The following is a 24,643-nucleotide window of genomic DNA, read 5'->3' on the forward strand; positions in this document are numbered from 1 at the left end:
ACATACCTATCTAAACTTGTGGTTGGTCTGGGTGCTGAATTGTTCAATTTTTCAAGCTCTCTTATTTTTAAGAAAGAAATGTTTTCATGTTGAATATTCCTGAAGTAGGTGGTCGTTAGAGAACAGTACTGGGCAGGGAGGAGGGTTAAAAGGTGAGAGCTAGCCCAGAGTACTAATCTGTGGACATAACAAACTCACAGGCAATCTCAAAATAATATTTTTCACTTCTACAATGCCTTTAATTTGAAAACCAGAAAGCATGCTACAAAGACCATTCCCTCGTGGGGCTGCAGTCGCTTCTGTCAAATCCTTTGGGAGCCTTTTCAGCCGCTCTGTCTGTCCTCAGAGCTGGTCTGTCGGTCCTAGTCTGGTACCTCCCCAGCAGAAGTCCTGTGCAAATCAGTGCACTGTTACCAAAAAGCAAATTGAAAAGCAAACATGGCGTAGGCACGAGCTGCACGTCCACCAAACCAGGGTAGTCCAGAATTATGGATGCTGTTTATATTTAAAAAGAAAACCACAAAAAATACAAAGAAACCCACCAAACTTGGAACAGAAGTGGTTCTGCATGATACACAGCTGAAGAACTAGACAGAAACATGGACTATCTTGAGAACTTTTAGAGGAAAAAAAAAAGTTTCTGTTGATTTGTGATGAATCTCATTGCAGAACAAATTTAAATCAAGCCCTAATCTTACTATAGTGCTTTTCCTTTTTTTTTTCTTTTCTTTTTTTCTTCCCCTTGTGATGTTTCCTTTCTGAAGACTGTATGTAGCTGGACACAACAAAAGCATTTGCTTCTCTGGCCTTTTGAGATTAATTATATTTAAATCCAGTTCATCCAATATCTGGAGGATCATTAGCTTGTGTGCTGCTTCCCTTCAACCAGTTCTTTGCTGTTCTGACTTCATGATTCACCATCACTGCGTATACATGGAAGAGAAAAAAACATACCAGTGTCATGCTGTTGGGTTAGTTGTCTCAGCAGGAAGTAATACACAAGAGTATCACCGGAGTCCATGAGAAGGTGTTATCAGAAAACAAATGTCAGCCATGCAATGCATGAACTGACCCTATCTGGTGCTAGGTGCTGGCAGCAAGGGCTGCTCTGATTTCTCTGCTGGTTAGTGGCTATCCAGTGCACCTTTTGTCCTGCTCCCAGGTGAGGGCTGAGCAATCAAATTGCCCTCTTTCCACAGGTGAGGATAACTTTTTACAGATGGAATGTTTGTATTACACCTGGCCTTGTAACAGGTGAATTTTCTCTTTGTCCCACTGGTTTCTGCCTAGCTAGCTTGCTCCCTAGCACTTTCTTAAAAATGTTTGGTTCATGCCAAGATTAAAAATGTGACATTTTTTATCGGCTGGTTAGATTTCAGCCAGCATTAACAGCAGGGGTTTAAACCAACCCTGAAGTTAAAAGGGCCACTCGTAATCTTAATATTTCATGTGGTTTTTTAAGTACCTTGTCAAACTGAGGCACGGTCTGGGAAAGGAGTATTTCTTTCTGTACCGACTTATTCCCCACCCAGAACACCTCTCCGTAAGGAATAGTCACCCTTTTTCAGACAGAAAGACTAGGACAGTGCCCAGCAGTGCCCAAGAAAAACCAAACCCCCTCTGGAGGTGTTACTAAACTCGGCTGCCTACAAAGACCCATACTGTGAAGGGGACAGGCTGCGCTTCTGTTTTGCTGAGGGAGTAAAGGTCCCCAGAGAAGAGATCGGCCTCGCATCCACTTGTGCACCACAGGAGCATCAGCCTTCACCTGCCCACCCGCTCCCTCCTGTGTGCATGGGACAGGAACCCCGGCCTCAGCGAGGCTGGGGAGGTTTCGTGGTTCTCTGCTCAGGCACGATCAGGGTTTAAATGCTAGGTTTCAAAGGCAAGATATATTATTTTAAATATATATTTTTTTAAATGTATATACACACACATATTTTTAACTTAGCTTATGCACCAGGCAGATGACCTCCACCTACAAAGGTGCCTGAGCTGTCATGTCTTGCCTCTGGTGCACAAATCTGCAGCCTTGATGCTCATGAGTACCAATTTTTGCCATAATAATAGCTTTGTTTCCTTTTACTTCATAGCCTTTCACTTTTCTTCGTCAAAAGAGCTGCTGAAAACATCTATTTATCTGTACATAGTTGTCTTTCATTTATTCATTACATCATTTACATTACATCATTTATTCAGCTAAGAGGTTGGTCAGGAAAAGCAGCAGATCTTGGTCTGATAAGGTTCAACTGCAGAAATAAACGGAACGAGTTTTTTTTGTTTACGAGGAAATCCCACCACTTCAGATACCTTTTCACTTTCAAATGAAGCAGGTTTCAAAATTTCATGTAAAATGAAATTTGAAAAAGTAGTTTTGAGTTAAGGGAAACGCTTAACTTAGAAATATTTTACCACCACAGGGGTTTGTTCTTTAAACCTTTTAAAAATTTTATATTAAAAAGTAACTTACTCTAAAAAGTAGTTTTGGAACAACTTTCATTCTGAAAATGTCAAAATGTCGTTCCTGAAACATTTAGTCTCAGATGTTTTCAAAATGATATGTTATCAAACGCAATTTGTAGTTCAAAACATTTGGGTCTTGATGAACTCCCCCCAGCATCTTTATGAAGCAGGAAAACAACACTCAGCCAGCTGTGTTCAGTGAGGCCTTGAGATGTTTCCCATATTGAAATATCATCAATAAAATCTAAAAGAAGAATTACCATAATTTGAGAAGAAATTTGCCCAAACAAAGCAGTCTTTCAGAATCTGAAATTGAACCTAATAATCTTGCACTTTGTATTCAACTAATATCCTTTGCCTGAGCAGCTCTGAATGTTTTTAGAGATAAATCTCCTCTTTTCATTTGCATTTGTTTGCCTTCCTGCAATTTAGAGGCATAAGTTTCTCTACAGTCTGATCCTAAGATAGCAGTCATAAGGAAATATGCTTAAATAACGTGTACCTTCACTCTGACTGAAGCATACTTATCTGAACAGGGCTGCTTTTTTGCATCAAGGCTTAAGGTCACTATAGTCCTTTGAAGTGACAATATCTCTGTTTTACAGGTGGAGAACTTGAGGTAGGTTGTAGCCCAAAGGTACTCTTTGCCAGTCAGGAGCAAATACCCCACCTTCTGATGGGGTTAATGCAAATCCAGTAAAAAAGCACCGTAGTAAGGATGGTATTTAAAACGCCAGCTCAAGCTGGTAGGTCATGATAATTTTTTTTCTGAAAATGAACTGTTTAAGTTTTGGAAAGTAAACTTAATGCTCAGGGTGTCGTACCTAAAAAGACGTTTATAGTCTAACTTGTGCTGGTGTTAGCATATGGCTCAAGCATGCTTTGTGCTATATTCCCTACTATAGTCAGTGGTATGCTCAGCAAATCTGTTTTTAGAGAACCACTGTGTAGCTGCCTCTCCTTAGCAATTTTCCCACTCTCCGTTATCATTTAGAGGCTGGAAGGGAAGACCCAGATGGCTAGCAAACCCAGCATCTTTTCCAGCTATTCAGGGTAAAACTATTGCTCTTGCTTGCACCTGGAACCTAGGATTTAAGTCTTTTAAAAAAAAAAAAACCAACAAAAAAACCCAACAAAAAAACCCTCCAAAACCCCATAACATAACAAGAATGATTTCTCTTGCAATAGGCACAAGCAGAAACCGTTTAAATACAAATAGCTGCAGTGGAGCAGCCCCATCCAAGAGCTATCCTGAAACTGCAGCTTTGGAGCAACTGAGTTGCAAACTCTCCAGCAGTGATGACTTAGTATCATCACCGCTATTTCACTCCTGAGCAAGGAAACTCAAAAAAGAGGGGGAGTGGGATAATATGGTGGTCTACAGTGGGAGGTGCAGCTCTGTCAGAGAGGCATGTTGAGCTGAGTTAGCTGGTGCCATGGGAAAGGGAAGACCTAGGTCCTTCTCCTGCCGTCCCTCCCTGCTCCCACTCTTGCCTGCTTGTGTCTGCTGCTTCCGCAGCACCAGGGATTTTCTTGGCACGCAGGATGGTTTAATTGTTTGTTATCATAACCTGGCACAGAGGAGCTGCTTTGCCTACTCGCCAAAATGCAGCTGCACCACAAGTGTGCAGGCAAGTGTCACGTACAGCCCCTTGCCTCCAGCTGGAACCAGAATTTCTAATTAGGGAAAATGGGAGTTTGAGAGGGGTTTAGGGGTTCTAGCCAAAATTCTGAGGAAACCAGCCAGAAAGTTCTTAAGTTTACAAGCTGTCAGGATTGTGGTTTTGCATCCCTCTGGGATCTCTGCTTGGACCACGAGCTAGCGCCAGCACTGGGGGAGCGCTGCATGGGGGCACTGGGAAGATCCTTTGAGTTTCTTTTGGGGTCAGACAAGCCCCCATCTGGCAGGTCACAGCTCCAGCCAAAACATCTGGCAGTGGTTCTTAGGGACCTATAGGCACCTGGCAGCAGAGGGGAGCTGGGTGTCTGCGCCAGTGAGGAGTGCCGAGAAGGTTGTGCTGAATGCTTGTATTAACACCTTGGGAAACTGTGATTAAAGTCTGATCAGTGAGTGAAACTCCATCTGTGCCAGCTGGTTGTCTGTCTCGCACAGGTTTACAACTGTAGGATTATTTAGCAGTGCAATTTACAGGCAGAGACCAGTTTAGAACTAAGAGCATCAAACCTTTTTTTTAAGTTGAAATCAAAGTCCTTATATGTAAAAACTTCAAAACTTAAACAGACCAAAGAATCACTCTGTGATTACATATAAAAAAAACTTGATTATTTTGGAATGATATTGACCACATTTCTTCAAATAATACAATGAATTAAAAGTACCTTGGGCTGGCAATTGATTCTTTTTCTTCTTCTCTTACAGTAGGCAAACATTCACAGTCAGCTGAAAAAGGGTAAGAAACAAGACTATAGTTACTCCTGGCAGTTCTTCTACATTTATTTCAAAATTGCATCGATTTTTATCACGAGTTTCTCTAGAATATAAAACTGCAGATGCTCTTCTGCACCCTTTTATCTGTATAATCTGCATGGTCCCCATAGCACAAATGTTACATATTTTAAATCCTCTTTCCCTTTGATAGGTGTTGCCATAATTTCTTTATTATATATATATTTCAGTTGTTTATTTATACCTATACAAATGAACTACTTCTGAGGACTGTTTCCTATAAACTACCATGGGGAGGACCATTTGTTAGTCTTCCACTGCTTATAGTTGCACCTATGCTTTATAGTCCAGCTGGGAATTTGGAGCTGGGGTTTAGGGAACACTAACAAAAAAAGACCTGTATGTAAACTATTTGCTCCCTTCTGTCCACAGAATTTTAAAAAAATGTTTTACAGCACTATTTCCCCATGTACTATATTTAATGTCTCTATTTCACTACTGCTGCTTAGCACATGTTTTCTGCTAGAGCTTACGGACCGCGAAGGTCAAAACCCCATCATGTGGAGCACTCTGCTAATGCAAAGAAATGCTCCAAAGATTTTTATGTCCTGAAAAACATAGCATCCCTAGGAGGTCAGGCAAATGAGCCATTTGGATACAAGGCAAGGGACCAGGAATGAAAAAAATATCAGGGTTTCAGCATTTCCTAGCCAGTGAAAAGCTGTTAGCAGTTCAAAATCAGGCCTCGGTTAATTCACACCTTACCAAAGATCTGCATTTTTTAAGGAAAGCCTTGAAGGAGGATGCAGGGCCCTTAGAGACTTTAACCAGGAGATTTCAGCTGGGAGAAAAATGGGGGAAAAAATACAAGATACTTAGAAGTACCTAAGAAGGAGCTGAAGATGCTGCTGGTGGTAGTTACCACAGGTATTAATTGCTCTATGGGCTGACAGACTTCCCAGAGAGGATGTAGATGGCGAATGGTGCTGGCAGCAAAGAGCAGCTTATGTTCCATGCAGTAAAGATGGCAAATGAGGTAAAGGACACACAAAGAGGGGAGGGATGTATTCATAGGATCCTGGCAGCAATTTTAAGTAAACGGTGGTCTAAACTATGAGTAAATGTGTGTTTCTCCTACAACAGCACAATGCGGAGCACAGAACTGTGGAAACTCTGAGGACTGAAAGGACTAGGTGCTTCAGAGAAACTAGTACTTAGCATTAAAAATGTGTATTTAGAAATATAAATACCGTTCACAGCTACACATGTGTTTAATAGAAGTATCTACTAGAAACTCAAAACATTTATGATATTCTATCATATGTTAAAAATAAGCTCCCACACAAACTAAAATACTCCTATGAACAATTCTACCCCTGACATTTGTGCTGCTATTTTAGTAGCAGGGAGTCAAGAACACAACTAAAAATGTTGTAGGAAACACAGTGAGACACATGCAAAATGCCTTACATTGATTTTCTACGCATGGGATCTACGTCAGCTAGAAAGAGAGGGATGATGGAGTAGAGGGGTTACCGTGTACCATTTTTGTTCATGCTGTTCATCCATTTATCAAGCTCTTCCATTTCTATCTCCATAACAGAGGGTGTGTCTTCTTCAAAAATAGGACTTGAGAGGAGAGAGGAGGGGAAAAAAAGGCATTACACAAAACACTCAATTCAAACAACTTACAACGTAGTAATTTCGTATGAGTCTTTAGTAATTCCAGACGCGTGTATAAATTCTGGAAAGCCACCCTAGCCTAGCAATCTGAGAAGATGTCAGCCCCATGGGTGTGAATGAAACGGCCACAAACAGATGCGAAGGAGCGGCGGCGAGATGCCCGTCCTGGGCAGAGGTAGGGCTGGCTGGGACACGGCGTGCAGAGGGACCCAGACGGTGCAGTCGGGGCTATGCCAGAGCACAGGGCCACTGCAGCTATTTGAGAACTGTCCCTACTCTAAATAGAAAACTGAAAAATAAAATAGTTTGTCTCTGCCCTTCTGGAACACGTGGCAAAAGTCCCGTTGCCCCAGTGATAAAAGCAGAGGGCCCACAGTTTCATTCTAGCTGTGACTGACATTGGCAGCAACCTCAAAAGGAAAAGTCATGAGTAGAGTAACTCTGCATTTATTTAAATGCCTCCATTTAGCTTCCCTTTCCTGATAGTTCCTGGAGGCACATGGTAGAAAAAATATTTTGAGCAAAACCCCCTTTTTTCCCCTGTGAAGCCAATTTAATAACTTCCAGCATTGATTAGCAAGATGGAGCTCAATAAAAGGTAATGATAAAAATTATCACTCTGATAAGACCCATGCAGCTTTTGGCTCATTTTCCCAGCAGCTAAGGCACTGCTTCCACGGTGGCTGGGCGAGCCTTTCTGCCTCACCTCAGAGTGAGAAGACAAACTTGAAAAACAGGGGAGCAAGACACAGAGCTTATTCTGAATAGCTGAAAGCCAGTGATGAGCCTGGGAACAGATCCCCTCTGCTTGCGGGGCACCTTGCATGTCTTCTGGCATCTGGTGGAGCCGGGGGTGCCTGGACTGGGCATAGGGGTGGGTGGCTGCGGGTGGTGGGTGCCTGTGGGGCAGCGCTCGCCTTGGCCAGTGTAACCTCTGTTCTTCTGCTCTAGTCTTACACCTTCAGATAGATACTGAAGTCACACTTTAGCCACCTCTAGAGATAGTTAACTGGAACAACTGATGGTAAAAGGTAATGGTGCTTAGTGCACAGTTAAATTAAAACAGGCGGTAAAAGAGCCCAAAATCATAATATCCTGTTAGAGTAAAAGCATAAAAAAAAAAATAAAAGTCACATTCATAAACTTTACCTTTTCACATTTTCACTTCCGAGCTCATCTGGAAAAGAAAAAAGTTGGTGTTCATAGTTCTGCTCTTTGTATATACAGGGTCCAGACTACAAGCAAACCTTGAATAGGGTCACGTAAAACAGGTTGCATTTTCAAAAGGCTTTATAGTTAACTTGTAGATGAAGGACAAAACGTCCTGTTTATAGTTTTCAGAGGAACCCATTATTTTTAATCTTGAACACACTAAAAGCAGTTCATTATTAGCTCAGCCATGCTGGCAGGAAACCGACTGTTAGCGCCGCGGTGGGCAGGACATGGCAGATGCAAGCTTCCCTGAGCAAAACAGATGTCGTGAGAGAAATGGTATCCTGAAAAGGAACCACTGCTGCAAAAAAACTGTTTACTGGAAGCGTTGGGACATTTTGCTGCAGACTACATGCAGGCAATTTGGCTCTGCCTGGAGACCCTGGGAGCCACTCATGGAGAGAAGTGGGGGAGGGACTCGCATGGCAGATTAAATCTCAGTTAGGCAAATGAAGCTGAACTAGCCAGATGTCAAAAGGGATCCAAGGCTAGTTATGACCCCAAGACAAAGTAAAGATGGGGAAAAAATATAGTGTAACAGCCATTGTTCAGAAAAATAACTTCCCCTCCAGGAATCAAGTGACTGAAAAGCCTCAGCCCTCAAAAAAGAATGAACTACCTGTAGGATTCACATTGTATACTGTCTTAAATTAGCTTATTTTTAATTCATTGTTGCCAATGGGTGCTGACATGTCTTGCTTGTTCCAGTACATTCCCTGACTGCAGAGTCACCCCAGGGCCACAGAGCTGCCCGCCCCCGCCTTGAGGATGCCCAAAATCCCAGCCCCACGCAATAGGTACGGGGCAAGAGATCCCAGGATTGTGCTCCTGCAAGGCACCACGTTTCCCGTCCCTTGGAAGAGTGCACCTGCATTTCAGGTCACCCAGAAACAGGCAGGTTAACTAGGTGCCTGGTTGTGAATTCAGAGTTTGCTACGAGGATGACCCAGTGATAAGGCCAGGTGCAGCCTAAAACTGCCCTGAAAAATGGACTTAAAATCTATGTTGAACATATGTCACTGTCTGCAGGCTGAGGAGCTTACAGCTGCATTCTTGTTCTGTAGGGACACTGATATGACCATTTCAGGACTTCACTTACCAACCTTGTGGTTTTAATATGACACCTCAGTTTGTTTTCTGTGGCTTGACACTCCAAGTTACTGATTTCTGTGCTAACAGATCAAGGTACCTTCCTGAAGTACTGCTCTGCCTATCACAGCACCCAGGCAGTCTGACTATGGGATTTCTAGCTCATTTACTGTGATATCTTCAGAGCTGGCACCACCCTACAGGATCCCTTAAAAGTGTTCCTTAAAACGGTTTTGCTTGTTCTTATTTTATCAAAGCTCCTAGTAGCTTTACCTTGTGGGCAGTACAGGCAATAGAAGCATTAAATTCATCTTGCATTAAGTTATTGAGCTTAAAGACAGAATAAGTGTTTGCAGCTGCACGGTTACACCCGTACACCGTTCCCGGCATTGCCTGGAGCCGGAGCTCGGTGCCGTGGCTCCCGTGGGTGTGCAGTGTGAGCAGGAGGTGCTGAGAAGCAGAACTAGCTCCCACCCGAGGAGAGGTGTGTGCCCAGATTCCACTGGCCAGGGCCAGATCCCTTTCCTATCTGTCAAATGGGCAACTACAACCAGAGAAGTACATCCTGTATGTGGCATCCCAGGCCTCCAAATAATGTTTTGTTAATGTCGACTCTGCCCTAAAAATATACTTCTGATGCACGAGAAGACAAATTTACCTTGCTTAGACTTTTTCCTTTTATGATGTATTACAAAAAATGTGATCAGCAAAATCAGTAGGACCAGCAGCACGGCAGGGACAATATATATCAAGATAGACTGTTCTGCTGCTTCTAGGCTGTCCTGATTGTTCGTGGAATTCAGTTCAGTACTTTTTGTTTCAAAGCTGCTTTCAGTAGCGCTTGTAGTGACAAGTACTGGCTCGTGATCATCTGCGGTCGAAGAACGCGTAGCAGGAGGCGGCGTTGCTGTAACGGTGGATAATATCAGTAATCCATCTCCTGAACCATCAATTTCAGAGCCTGCCAAATATATGAGGACAATTTAACGTTTTATGGGTTTTATTGGTATTATCAGTGAGTCAAAGCCTACAGCTTTAGTATTTACTTTTCATTTGACATTTAAAAAAAAATCAGCAGATGCCCCGTACACACAGATTTGAAGTCTTGGGCATCAGATGTAAAATTAGATCACGAATCCATCACAAAATCTTACCAGCCCTGACCATGTTCTTCAGCTGGCTTTTACTGGGACACGTCAGCATGCGTGGTCTGTCTGCACGCAGCTGTCTTGCACAAACAGACTTTTTTTTCCTGCAGGTTGGCATCCGGTCTCACTCTCATGTAAATTCTTCTGCTTCTGAGTAAACCACACCATCCTGCCTTGCTTCTCAGCCTTGGTGCATACGGCCACAACCCCTTTCATCCCTCCCCTTAGCCAATGAACTAGTACTCCCTTTGGGGAAACCATTATCCCTGGTTCCCCCAGCTCACTCATCTCCCTGTTTCTGTGCCTTTCTCAAATTTGTTAAATTTCTTTCACTGTGAAAAACAGAACTGGTGAAAGAAAGTTTGAAGCCTGCAGAAGCTGCTGACTTTCACTTCTGCACGGACTAGAAGAGGTAGTAGTAACACAGGGACTTTACTGGATACAGGTGCAATTAGCTGCTCCTCCATCTGATCCTACGGGCTGGCTGAAGGAGCGTATGGTAAAGAGTCAGTGCGGGTTGTTCTTCACAAATGCTAAGACTGGGGGTTTTGAACCTTGATTTGGGTTTTGGTTTCATTTATCAAGCAATTTGCAAGAAAAGTGGCTAAAATTGGCTATATTGGTAATAGTGAAACAAGCTTTTTTTTGAGGCTAATTAGGAGTCTATGTTGACTGTCACAGAGTTTAAAGCTTAACAGAAGTACAGTAGATTATGGGCTGATGCTGTATTCTATACTGATGCCAAAAATCCTGTTGTAGCTAAAGGTGCAGGAATCAGTTCCTAGATAAATTACACCAACATGTTTCCAAATGCAAAGCCTTCAATAATTTTCTAGGCATGAAATTAAATGATGATTTTTTGTATGTGTTATCTGCCCTTTCAGATACAATGCCGGCATGGTGCACGTCTCATTTTATGCAATAAAGCAGGATGGGATTTCATGACTTTTGCAATGACATGTTTCTCCCCATTCCTGTAAAGTGCTGGGCAGCCACAGTTTCCACTAGAGCTAGCAAGAGCTTAAGGTTTTCAGCACCTCAGTGCTGGCATTTCCAATCTCACAGGACTGGAACCAAAAGTACTTAGCATTTTAAATGCTTTTGTAAACACATTAATCTTCATAATGGCCCTGAGAGATGAGCAGTTATCATCTCCATTTTACAAATGAGAAATCAGAAGGACAGGGATGCTGTCCTTCCCAGGGATGCCAAGTGAGAGAGGAAAACTGGGATTAGAGCGCTATCTCTTGCTTAATCCACTCTGCAGCATCTCCTCTCCTGTCTCAAAGAGGAGATGAGTATCTCATAAGACTGTATTCCAGGAAACCCAATTTCAAATGAATAAAATTATTTGAGTGTGACAGCAGTGATTTATCTGGATTTTTATGCCACGCTTATCACTCAGGCACCTGATTGTTTCATCCTTTCCTAGAAACTGGGAGAGAATTTTAATACCTAATACCTAATACTTGAATATAGTATTTAATACTGGAAAGGTCACCAGACGTTTTCACCACAATACAACAATGAAAATGTTAGCTCCTCAGTGGCAAAGCACTTTGTATGGATAGCCTCTCTGTCACTTTCTTGTTTATTTAGTATTTCAGTCAAGAGCAAAACAAGATCTCTGCCTCCCTTGCAGGTAATGACCCCTTATGCGTGTGCTTCTCCATCCCTTCCCGTGATCTGCTGGCTGTCCTTAATCCTGTCACAGAGGATGGGGGGGAGAGCTCTTCTCTTAATAGTTTGGCCGCTTGACTTTTCTTTCCCATGGTAGTTTATAGCCCCTGGTGCCTGCAGCTGCTCCATTTCAATTGCTGTTGCACAGAGCAGCGAGGTATCGCTAGAGATGTCCACACCGCAGACTGCAGCGTGATGGACTGTGCCACTGGCAGAGCTGCTGGACCACCACAGCCTCTCCGAACCGCTTCAGTGACCTTGCTTCATTTTCCTCCTCTAGCCATCGCCCTTGAAACCCATCGTCTGCCACATATGATATATTGACAAGGACAAGCCTGTTGCTTAAAATAGTACAAATGGGAAAGGGTGTGGGGAAAATAGCTTATTTTTCATTATGCTTAGAGCTAAAATGGATTTTTCAAATGTTTAAAGCATGGTGTGACTTTAAAGCAAAAGCAACCGGTCACACCTCATTAACTGCAGTGCTAAACTTTCAGCTGCAGCGTATGCTGCGCTTGATTTCCAAGAGAGACTTTTCCAGTGTCGCTGGTACTTTTTATTTGCCTGGTTTTGAGCTCTGAAGCAGATTTCAAATCATTTGTCTCCACGTGAAATAGAATTACCTTTTCTAGTCTCTAGGCAAAGAAAATGGCAAATCACAGGGAGTGACCTTGCTGCCACGTATTTTTGTTCACTTTGCATAATTCCAGGGACAAAACAGCATCTCTTCTGTGAACACCATTTCCTCTTACAGACATCTTTTCTCTGAGTGAATTAAATACGTCTTTCAGCAGAAGGGCAGCCAGTTGCACAATGTTCTCGCAAGGATATTGCTCTTATTTCCCACATTTCACCTGCTGCCTCGCCACACCTCCCTCCAGCTCTTCTGCCCGTCACCTCTGAGGACCCAAGGGATGCCCTACCTGTCACACAGGGGCTGCTCTCGCTCTCAGGCCACCCACACATCACATTTTTTATGCAGTAGGAAAATCACAACCTGCACCTGCGTGGGCTTGCTGGCTTGCACCAAGGAAGGATTTGTACCTCCAGCCCAGCAGGGAGGGACAGACTCAGGCTTCCCGGTGCAGGCGCAGTGCTCGCCACAGCCAGCTGCCCGGGCCACATGAGCCCCACGTGGTTGGCCCCAAGGTAGTCATGTTTTTCACAGGGTTTCAGTTTAAAGTGCTCAAAATAGTGAGTGGGCTGTGTTGCAGCTGGCCCTAGTGACTGTTTTGTAGGGTGAATGAAAGCTGGATGTTGCAAGGTTTGGAGCAGGGCAGGAGAGCACCTGAAATGTGCAGCTTTTGTGAGATGCTATTCAAACATTTTCTCCATGCCTGGAGGGAGCCAGATTTGCAGTGGTCATTCATACCATGAACTGTCTTGTCAGCTGTGCTTGGGTTTTCATCTTGCAGAGATTTACCAGCTCCCTCCAAAAGGAAGTCTGACCGTAACATAACATAACAAAACACAACACATACATTCAGGATAGAAAACCAAGGCCAATGGAGTGGAACAAGGAGCAGTCACATCTGACCATGTAGATACCTCCTTGACTTTGCAAAGCCTGTGCCCTTTCTTTTGCTGAGCTCAGACTCATGCTGTTGGCTATGGTCTGACATCCGTACTCGGCCCTCCGCACAGCTCAGCCAAGGAGCAGGTGCTCACAAAACAACCGCATCGGCTTCAGCTTTGTCTGGACCGCCTGGAGTATGAGCGCTGGTGACTTGTCCCCATGTTGAGGGAACTGGATGGGAGCACGCTACAGCTTCAGCCCGGCCCATACTGCCACTTCCCCTGCTTTCAAGAGCAGAAGGGAGAGGGGCTGGCATGCAGCTGCATCCCACCCAGATGGGGAGCTGGGCACAGCTGGAACTGGAAGCTAAGAGGTTGGAGCTGGAAGCCAAGAAGTCCTCAGGTTCCCACCACTGAGGTATTAGAGGATCTAGTCCTCAGGGGACCAAAATGCCTGAGCAGGCACTAGCAACGGCTCAAAAAAGGTTCCATAGCTGTTCTTAGAGATTACAAAAATGCTATGTCCCTGTGTGCAGATACCGTGGTATAAGGTATTCTTCAATATTTTCTATGGAAAAATTTGCTTGGATTACCAATGGACTTTGTGTGAGTTTTGGAGGTGCTCCCAAGCCTGCCTTTCAAGGGAGACAGAAGGAGCTGAATGTACCAAGCAGCTTGACAGACTGGAGTCCAAACAACTGCATCTCAAACAAACAAACAACATTTCTGTTGTTGCAGCATTTCTTCCTCTGAGGTTTATGCTGTAGCACTCAGAGGTGGCGATATAAGCTTCTTGATGAAGTCAGTGGGCAAACAGGTTTCTCATTTCAGTTGGATGCCAGGCAAAGGAAAATAGCCGGCAGTCAGCACATTGGGTTCTGCTGTAAAATCATCAGTCTCCCTGCTGCCTTCTCATCAGACTCGAGGACTGGGGTCTCTGAAGGGAATTTTTCAAATTACACTATAGTACCTACTTACAGAAAAAAAAGGGATGGGATACAGGAAAAGCAAGAGCTAAGTCAATGGGATAGTCAAGCTTATTAGTTTGAAAGGAAATATTTTGTATCTCCATACTTTCCTATAAGCTATAAAAATGCAGTGGAGGGAAGGCTCACGAGAGGGTGATAAACCAAGAAAAGGCTGTAAAGCTGTGTACGCTGGCGTAAAGTTACCACATCCTGTATCACTCTGCTCCATGCACACATTCCTTCTGGTCATGTAGTCATCCCACTCCACATGGTCCGTATGATCCTCTCTCCTATTGCTTGACTAATCCCTGTTCTGTTCCTCTCCCTGCATTTCGCGTTGCGTTAAGAAGGGCCGTTCCTTGCCATGGCCAGGGCTTGCCCGACTGCCTGCTGCGGCAGGTCCCGCCTGTCAGTCTGGCTGGAAGAGGAATCCTTAAAAGCCTGCAGGCTAGCTGTTGGGCACGTACGCTCTTCTGATGAGGGAGCACAAACATTTCAGGATGGCTAATCTGTAGACAAGATCCTATTAAAACGGCATGCTTAGAAAGTGTTATCTAGGTATAACCTGAAAGAGGAAAGAACTGTTTAAGTTCATTTATAGACGATGGAAGCTGCTTTCTCCTCACTGTACTTCCATCCAGCTGAAGTGCTGCATTAACTGCCGGTGTTGCAAATTCAGTCACACGTCTTAGAGCCAAACTGTGAACCTATAGTCTCATTTCTCACCCCCAGTACTAAAGGTTTTCCAGACTAATTTATGCATTTAGTTGCATCTACTTAATCTCATGGCCTTCTAGCTCTGCCTCAGTGATACCCGTGCAACCTCACTGTGATGGAAATCTCTTGGTGCTCCTTGCTCTCAGGAGGACCGTGAAATTAAAGATTCAGAAGCTCCGGAGGCTTTGCCGCTATTATATAATATCCCTTGAGAGAAAACAGACTGGGGTCATTGACTGAAATTTAGCATACAATCTTGCTGATGTAAAGGAGAGATTTTTCTGAAACTTCCCTAAAGCACTTTAAAACACAGCGGAAGTTTGTGTGCATGGATAAAAGGAATAGGAGTAAATATGTACAAGGAATTGATGTGTTCAGTAGAAGGGGTTTTTCATCTGCTTTTTAGGGGGCTGCACTTTGGACAGAAAGGATGTAGCAAATCCTCATTTCTTATATTGTTGTTTTGCTAGAAAATTGTAACAGGCAACTCTGATGGGTTCAAACCCATTCTCGAGATCATTACTCTAAGGGAGAACACATCAAAAATATCACTCCCTTAGAGACCTTGGCTTTGTAGGGGACTTTACCTCAAAGCCACTTCTCTGCCAAAGAGAGAGCTGCTGCCTGTGCTCATGGTACAACCTGCTGAATATCTGGATATTTGATAGCAATGTTTCTGTGAACAACAGTTCAAAACAATAGCACAGAGACACAGCCAAAATAAAGCATTGCCTGCAACCATCCCAGCTCTTCCACTTAACGATCTTACACGCTTTACTGCTCCTCTCCCTTACGCATTTTCTTGCTCCCCATGTCAGGCCACTTATGCTGCAATTTCCCATGTGTTTCACCAAACACAGAGGGAGATGGTGTACCTTGGGAAATGCCCAGAGAGTCAGAGCCTTTTCCTATAAGCTATAGTAAAGGCCTTAATACTTGTTCCTAGGGTCAGCACAAACCTAGGTAGGTCTTTAGGGCTGCTGCGAGGCTGAGCAGCGAGCACCATCACCCAGATCAGGGAGGGCCACTGCTGGCCCTCAGCAGGTCACTGGCAGGGCTTTCTGCCTGCATAAAGCAAAGGCATGGGCAAGGGGAAGGGGACTGGTGCAAAACCCAATGTCCCCTCAGTGTGGAGCTGGGAGAGGGCCAGCACCCAGAGCTGAGACCTCAGGCATGCTCCTAGAGCCACTGGCTTGGAGTAATTGTAGCATAGCTGGGAGAAAACCATCTGTTAATCATAATCCAAATGGCAAGGCTGGGGTTTTGCAAGGCTCCACCATGGTATGGGAACAGGACTTATAAAGGCTTCAATCTGTCTATGCTGCAAGATTTAATCATACTCTTATTGCCTATTTTGTAAATGGTTTCTAGACAGTAGAGGTGAAACCTGGGAGATCCCCAAGAGCTTCTGCCCCCCTTCTCCAGCAGACCACTTTAAAGCTGAGGATTGTGTCTGGGACTGGAGGAAAAAGGTGAAAGCTCCTTTAAAGGTCCTGCCCTGTTGATCTGTGAGCAAGGAGGGGTGAGAGCAAAGGATCCCCCCAGGAGGCCACCCTCGGCGGAGGGGCTCCCAACCCACCAGTACCTGTGGGGTACATAAGCCCCTACATAAACTCTTCCCCCTCCAGTTCAATTTCCCCCCCCAGGGCCCAAGTTCACAACTTACCCCCTCCCACCCTTGCAGTCAGAGTAAGCCCCAGGTACATCTTGGGGCTGGTTGCACAAGCAAAAGCTGCCTTTGTATGGGGAGCAAGGGGCCCTGCTCCTCTCTGGGTGGGTGCTCTCCTCCCTTTCCCCAGCAGCTGGGGACTGGCTCAGGAGAGCCGGGGCTGAAAGTGGTTGGGGAGAGCTCTGGCAGGACTGACTCACTCTCATGGGGGAACCGTTCCAAAATCAACCAGAATTTAAAGGTGGACCTACTTGTAGGAAGCCTCTAAAGGCAGTGGGGAGCGGGTTGGGGCAGCTGGTATTTGGCATCTGCCTGGTGCTTTGTGTAGCCTCTAATGCTCATCACAAAGAAGGGCAGGGGGGGCCAGCCATGGGCTGGGGAGACCGGGGACTAAGGCATCCCTCCACCCTGTGGAGGTGGTGATGAAATACTAGCAATCAGTACACTGCAAATGAGCTAAGGAAGCTGGAGCCTGATCACTCTGGGCTGCTTGTGTTGTGCCCCTCCGTTTCCCTTCGACCTCCGTTTTGCTCCGTCCATGGTGGGACTTTTTCCTCTGACCGCTTTGATTCTGAGCTACATTCAATGCTTGCAGCATATTCTCCTAACGTGTCTGTAATGCAGCAGGGCTGTAGTAACGCAGACACAACCAAACTATTTTATACCTTGCTCAGCTCACTCTTACAGCTAAGCAAGACTCCTAACCACAAGCAGCTTGAGAGCACACCAAGAGCCAGCAGCCCAGTTTTACACCCTACTTATAGTACTGGTTTTTAGGGAAAAAAATACCCATACCAAATGACCTATTGCACCAATGCATTTTAAAACCTTAATAGAAGTCGTCCAGTGATAGCTGAGAGCAACCGCCCTCTCTCCCTGCTTTCTGGAGAGTTCCCGCTTGCTACAGCAGCACAGAGGCAGCAAACACTTCTAGTCCATACCAAGGCACTTCGGCAGTGATTTGTTTGACACCAAAAGGCATATAAGCACCACCTGGCAAGGTTTTACTCAAAGAGCTGCCTGTCTCGTGCAGTGACTGGCTGCCAAAAACAAATTACCCCCTGTCAACAGGTGAGAGCCTCTGCAACGACACCCCAACGCTTCAGCATGTTGTCGTAAGCGGCTTTTCCACTCGCAGTTCTTCCTTTCAGAAGGTCAGGACCTAAATCCGTGGTGCTGACCACTTTGTTCTGCAGCTGAGAATTCAAAATATTTGTCTCCAGAGCTGGTTGTTCTTTTGTTAAACCGGTTTCAGTGCACTGGGTCTACGGAAATCGGCAGTCAGCTTTTGAATGGAAGCGGTGCTCCGTCTTTAACTTTACTATTAAATGCTGATAGTATGGGCGTAAAAAAGTACAACAAATAACTAAAATTGGAACCAAAATGCCTGGCGGGCCAGCATGGAAGCTCCAGTTCCCTACACACCTGCAATTTAGGAAACATAGGAATTGTAGGATTCAGTGGCTGCTGTTTGGGGTTAGGTCTAAGGAAAAAAAGTCAAAGCTTTGAAAAAGTCAGGCAGCTGAAAACAGAGAGGGTAAACACAGCTAAAAGAAGTGGAGAGCAAGTCCCCACAGATCTTCTCCTAGTGCTCAGTTTGGAGGGTGTTGCCCTCCAACTTGGTCCCATGGCTGCAGGCACAAAACGCGGTCCCACCTCGGAAGGCGAAAGGCGCTTTATTACTCACGGTTCCCGGCAGATCCTCTGGCCAGGGACAGGGCAGAAAGCAGGGCGATGAGGTTTTGCTTTCGCATGTTACCTTGGCGGCGCTGCCACCCGAGGGGTGCTTCTTTGGCAGGCTCCCCGCTTCACCCGAACATTTACATTTCCTGTTTCCTGCCGGGGTGCATCTGAGCTGCATTTCTTCAGGAGATGGACTCTCTTTGATGGGTTTTAGGAAGTGATGTAATTCCGTCTGGGCCTGTCAAGCAAGCAATGATTGCAAAAGGAGGAAGAAAAAAAAAAAAAGTTGCTTTTCAAGCACTAACTTGGCTGAGGCACCTTTATGCTGTAGGTGAGCGAGCTCCGACTCTCCTCTACTTTTTCGACTCCAGACTTTACTACCATCTATCTTCATCTACATGCAGTGTCATGGGGACAAACATCATACAAATACAAATCAGACACAAAATTTCATTTATGTGTGTTAACAGGAAGGTTTTAGGTTGCTTTTCAGGGTGCTTGAGCAAGCAGATTTCAATAGTGCCTCCCCCTCGTCTTGGGTTTCAAGCTGTAATTCTCCCCCCAGCACCCTGGGACACTACGTGCACTTATGACCCCAACAGGCAACCCCAAAGCAGGGCTGTCTCCAGCAAATGGGAAAAATGGCTGGTTCACTTGGCAGCCTATAAGTGAGTGTTTTGGGCTGGTTTGAGCCAGGGAAGAGGAAAAAGCAGAAAACCACATCATTTTTCGTTAGGAGCAGGCGGCTTAGCTGGAAAGCACTTAGGCACAGGTGTGACGATGGCTGTAGATGACAGGGGACAGAAGGTCTAGAGCCCCACCAGGATGCAGTGCCTTGGCATGGGCGTCCATGGTGCCACGGTTGATGGAGGCAACGAGGGGGCAGGTAACTCCTGCCTCCCTTCCTTCCTCCTCTTGATTTTCACTCCCCCCCGGCGGTCTCTGGCTGGGCATGCAGATGGCAGGGCACGGCTGTGTCCCCCCCACACTGCCCCTTCCTCTGCCCACTCACTCAGGAACATGCAAGGGCTGAGCAGGGGCTTTCACGTATCGCCTGTCACTGGATAAGAGCAACGGAGGAACTCAACACTAAACCCAACATCTTCAGTCTTCTTGCTATATGGGGCGGGCCTAGCCAGGGCTCAGAATTTGGACCTGGGTCTAAACCACACCTGTCCCCAAGCAGGGAGGGTGGTTGGACCTTAGGTTTGGCTTGTTCCACTGTACAAATAAGTGCTAGGTCTAAAATTGATCCCTCTGAGTCCAGAAGAGTCTGCACTCCAGATTTTACTCTGGAGCATCCAGATTTGAGCCATTTTAAATACTTGCGTAGAATTTTCCAGTAATAAGCTAAGGAAGAAGAGACGTATGCTGCCTGTGTAGCAGCTTCATGGTACTTCCCCTAGATATTACTCTGTGTCAAAATCTGGTTTCTGGTGAATTAGTTGAAGCTGGCATTGGTGAATCTTTCTGTTAGATTGGTGGGAGCTGCTGAAGTGACCGATTGTTGCTCTGCTTCTCCAGCTAATAATTTTTCTTAACACACTGATGCTTTTATAGGTCATCAGTTATAGTTTCTTAGCTTGAGTAGCTGAGAAATAGGTCAGTGACTCATTTAATGACCAGCTTGTTAATAGATTTAAAACACTTGAATGATTTAGTTAACTAAAAATCTGAACTGCTTGCTTATTATTGGCAATGTATGTTTATGCTCTTCATAAAACAGTGGGGGGGGGGAAGCAAAGCCAAGTTACAACATTGCAGCTACGAGAAGATAAAGAGGAGCTCTGATTTATGAAACTGCTGACTGAGTAATTCAATATTGCTAGGAGATATTCCTTAATATGATGTCATAGCTATACATGATAACACTTACCAGACAGAAGTGTCAGAGGTGAGACTTGCAAATGCTTTTAAGATTTCCCCATTAAAAAATGACAGAAGTTCCAAGCATTAGTAATAGTGTCTAATTGATATAGATACTTTCAGTTATGAAAGTCCAGAAATTGAGGCTACCCAGGCATCTCCTCTGTGCTCACAGGCACCTTGGCTTTGTCTAGTCTGGTGATAGGAAAATGGATAATCAGCCATCGGGCCAGCATGGGCAAAGACTGTCTGTGTTTTCTCGGGTCCTAAGGCTGTTACTATTGTCCAGCCCCAGCTTTTCTTTAACTTCAGTCAACAGTAGGCAAAGTCACACTTTTTAACAGTATTTTTATTGCTTTAGTGTATAAAGGATGTGCTATCCTCCTTTCCATTTCTTCCCCATCTCCTTCCCAGGTTTGCCACTCTCAGTCTTCCTGATACCACATGGGCTGCAAACATGCTCTCCTGGTTTATTCTGCCCTGCGTATTTGGCTATTTTGCCCCATTCTGTAGACTTGGTCCAGCTCACTCATGCCTTGCGAAAACATAAACCTAGATAGAAAGACTGGAAGGGAAAAGAGGAAAGGACTTGGATCTGGTTTGTATCTTTGCTGCATTTTTATGTGGTATTTCTAATGGCTAGTATCTACAAGGCTATATCCTTTCATCTTTTCCCTTCCAGTCTTTTTGCATAGGTTGTAGTATTTGCCAGTCAGATTCCCATCAACTATTTTTGACATGTTTGGCTAACAACTTGTTGCTTACCCTTGAGAGCAAGATAGCCACCCACTGGTGTGCACCCAATTAATGATTTCGAAGGCAAATTAAAGTTCAGGAAATGTGACTTTATGCCACATTACATTTTAATTAAGACTTTAGAGTGATACAAAGGCAGCTTGGCACGCATTTGACTATTTTAATTTATTTTTTTTTAAATTGCAGAGAAAGAGGAAGAAGATATTTTGGATGCTGACGAATTGGACTGTCAGGGAAGGGCAGTTATCTCGGTCCATCCCCACCAACGCCGCGATTGTGCTCCCCTGAAGCACTCCCAGTGGCCTCCCTTTTGCCTGCCTGGGAAGCAAGTTTAGTACCTTCACCTGGGCCATCATTTTCAGCCACGTGCTTCTCTCTTCATGATAGAAATATGGAAACCAAAAGCTATAGTGACAACCTTGCTGCAAAACAAACTTGTGCGTTTGGAAACCTTGGTGGCTTCAGTCACAAATTATTTTTGTAAGAGGGGTAGATTGTATCTGACAATTTCATAGGCCTTAGTGTATTTACTAGGATCCACAAGGCACCTTAGCAAAAAGAAGTGTCTTTTCACAGGTGAGACATCTAAATTTCCTGGGTATTTTCAGCATGTGTTACCCAGCTGGAAACATCTGTGCATGCTTTTGGTACTCTTTCACCAATTTTTATGTTATAAAGGGCATTTCTGACAACCTAGCTAGGCTGTTTGTTAATGTTCTTCCCTAATCAGAGAAGGGTTTGCATCACTGAGATTACAGGATGTCAAAAGTGTGATACTTTCAGAAAAACAGAAATGTTTTGTAACACTGCAGCCACTTGACGCATGCTCTTCTTGTTCCCTTTTCCTATGAAAAGTACAACAACAACAACAGCTAAAGTTTTGAGAGTGATCGAGCAAGTTGCTGGTTAGTTATAGGGCTTATATGATAAACTCCTGCTAGTGCAGCTTGTCTGCCGCAGATGTCAGTGGCTAATCTGCCTGCTCTGAAGTGCAGGGGCTAGTGCCAGTCAAGTTCTGCTAGTCCCTTAGTGACTTATTTCTGAGACTGGCATATGTTGGGAAAGGACAGATAACATTTTCCCATAAGCCACTGTGAAAGGACGGGAAATTGCACTGTATTGCAATTCACTACAATGTAAAAAAAAAAAAATTAAAAGAAAATCCCTAAAGCAAAGGAGGGTGCGCAAAGCCCACAGGGATCTTCTCAAGCCAGCCTGAGCACCGGCTGCAATGGTGCTTCTGCGGGCTGCCGAGGTAAGTAAGAGTTGTAGAATCAAGGCTAAAATCCACAGCACCCTTGTGTAGAAACCTCACGTGGATCTGGAACTGCATCTGTGATTGCACTTGTTTCAGGGCAAGCTTTGCCTGGGTGAGTTGCAGAAGATAAAGCTCTCTCTCCAGTAAACTCTCTCAATTCTGGATTATATGAAAAGACAAGTTACATTTTATTTCAGCCGCAGAGGTGCTCAGGAAAAAGACTTACACCTTTCTGAAATGAATGCCACCAGTATAAATTAGAACTATGCTTAGAACAATGAGATATTGTCCCTAACTGGGTATCATAAAATAACATAACTAAAATGAGAGTGATGATAAAAGCATAAAAATAAGCACCTGCCAGTTTTAAGTACCTCTTTGCTTAACTGGGCCTGTAAATTTCTGCTTTCTTTTATGGTCTTTTTCTTTATTTTCTTCCTTACCCACAACACAGGCTGTTAACTCATGGCTATAATATTTTGGAGACTTCAATAGGAGCAGAAAGAAAACACAAAACTATACTTGAAAATATCCAAGTATTTGTATCTAAGTTTCCTTTAACAAAATAAAAAATAGATTCAAAGAGAGAATTCTAACATCAAAATATCCTCTGAAATGAAAAAAGCCGCAGGGTGCAGCTAAGGCTCTGGCAGACTTACGTTGAAGTGTAGCTGGATGCTTTGTTTCTGCTCATTTTTTGGAAAGTGGTACACGGATTATAAATTTTGCAGATGCCAAAAGCTTCTTAAGCTATTTGTAACTTGTGTATAGTCTTAAAATAGATGACGCCTGTATTCTGTTGTAGTACTGACTGTGTTTTGAAATACAGTTCGTCCTGGGGGCTCAGCTGTACTTCGGGCAAAATCCGCAGCTGAAGACTGCACTTTTGAAAGGACGATGTCTGGTCAGCAAAGCCATCTCGTTACCCGACTGCTAGAGAAACATGGTGTTACTAGCCCATGTAGGTACTCCCAAGCAGTGCCTCCATCTAGCCTAGCATGGGGTTTGCCTGTGAAATCCTTCACCCGCAATATTCCAAGACTCCTACCATTGAAATCTAGGTGAGACTCCACAAGGTCTAGCTTTGTCTCAATGCAGGCTGGATAAAGGTGGGATGAACATCCCAAAGTACAGCTTCAGGGTTGTTTTTTTGGGGGGAAGGCCTGCACATAATCTCAGCGCTGACAGCTTCACATTCCCTTCAGCAGCTAAATAACAAGGGCTCTTGTCCTAACTTTGCAACTTCTGATCGCTCCTGTGCTCCGGCAGCAGCCGTGCCCTTTTCTGCCCCCCAAACTGTGTGGTTTAACATGGAAAAACTGGGTGGTTGGGCCAGGAGGCTGTGCCCCACTTTATTTCAAAACTATGCAGAGCACCCTCAAGAGATGTGAAGCCACGAGCATCTCAGACAAGCAGCCAAGGTCTGCACAATGCAATTCTGAGAAATGAGTTTTCAGGGACTTTTATTAATTCTAACAATATCGCTATTATGACAGAAATTTACAGTTTATTAATCTTTTCTATTTGGATCCTTTGAGGCCAGTGATGGAATGAAACTGAAATAAAATGCATTAGTTTCCTGATCTTCTATGTATGGATAAATCAGGTTTTCACTTCTTTGCGAGCAGCGCAGGGAATTATTAGCTAAAGGTTTGTCTCATTCTTTGAAAATAATTGTGTAAGTGTCGTATTACAATGCTTAGGGTCTAAGCTGGAATTAGAGACTGAAATGATCTAAATATAAATTTTCTGCACGGTTGCAATGTATCCCAAACTTGTATTGTAAGTGCACATTTAGTACAAACAGTTCAAGACAAACTAATTTAAGGAACAAGTGGTTCGTTGGGGCACTACAATTCTGTTGGCAGGGGCGGGTCCCCTTCCACTCCCCGTCAGAGGCTTGGGAAGACGGCTGACCTAAAGTGGACCCCCCAAAAGTAGAGTTGTGTAACAAGCTAGGAGGAACAAATTGCTTGAGATGCCTTGCAGTGGGATGTAAATGTGCTCAAATGCCTGTTCAGAACAGGAGCTGACTGCAGTCTCCGGTATCAGGAATAAAGCCATTTTGTATAGAAATGACTGTGCAGGCACAGGAGGGGAGCAGACCTTGCAGTACAGACAGATACAGGATGGATAATACAATTGTAATTCTAAAAAAAGCATCTGTGCAATTTGGAAAAACACTTCAGAGAATGGAAATTCTCGGTGACTGCTCCTGGGAGCAAGAGAAGAAACACTGCCTGGGTGTTGGGCACAAGGATCAGAGCCGTGTCTGGCCACAGGCTTTCATGTGCCAGCTCAGTTAATAGATGCACAGTCAGCAACTTAAACGGGGGAAAAAGCCGTCGGCCGGTGAATGATCTTTACATGAAATGTCAGTACTGCGTGTCTTACACGGAGGTGCCTACTCATTAGTTATCACTTTCAAGTCAGTGTTAGCTTAAGATCTGCCTTGAAAAAAACTCACAGTGCTCTATAGAAATGGAAACATTTATCTTAAAGAGGTAGTGAAAAGTGAGATTGATGAGG

At 44.4% G+C, this 24,643-nt stretch overlaps 1 protein-coding gene across 4 annotated transcripts; it reads right to left on the reverse strand.

The window, feature by feature from the left end:
• Positions 1 to 206: 206 nt before the first annotated feature.
• TMEM154 (transmembrane protein 154) lies at positions 207 to 18,755 on the reverse strand. Of its 4 annotated transcripts, none has more exons than XR_011325056.1 (6): positions 18,208 to 18,755; positions 9,513 to 9,815; positions 7,703 to 7,730; positions 6,407 to 6,499; positions 4,804 to 4,864; positions 207 to 923 (listed from the first exon to the last, which is right to left on the reverse strand). XR_011325056.1 is itself a non-coding variant. In XM_069785319.1 (6 exons), the coding sequence occupies exons 1-6, from the start codon at positions 18,410 to 18,412 to the stop codon at positions 908 to 910; spliced, it is 699 nt and encodes a 232-aa protein (XP_069641420.1). In that variant the 5' UTR covers positions 18,413 to 18,739; the 3' UTR covers positions 207 to 907. The 4 variants fall into 4 exon arrangements, 3 of the variants coding, with proteins under 3 accessions (XP_069641420.1, XP_069641426.1, XP_009923287.1); XM_069785319.1 differs by having other exon boundaries at positions 6,414 to 6,499; positions 18,208 to 18,739; XM_069785325.1 differs by having other exon boundaries at positions 6,414 to 6,499; positions 18,235 to 18,738.
• Between the last annotated feature and the right edge of the window lie 5,888 nt (positions 18,756 to 24,643).

The sequence above is a fragment of the Haliaeetus albicilla genome, chromosome 1 (assembly GCF_947461875.1).
Source record: "Haliaeetus albicilla chromosome 1, bHalAlb1.1, whole genome shotgun sequence".
NCBI classification, from domain to species: Eukaryota; Metazoa; Chordata; class Aves; order Accipitriformes; family Accipitridae; genus Haliaeetus; species Haliaeetus albicilla.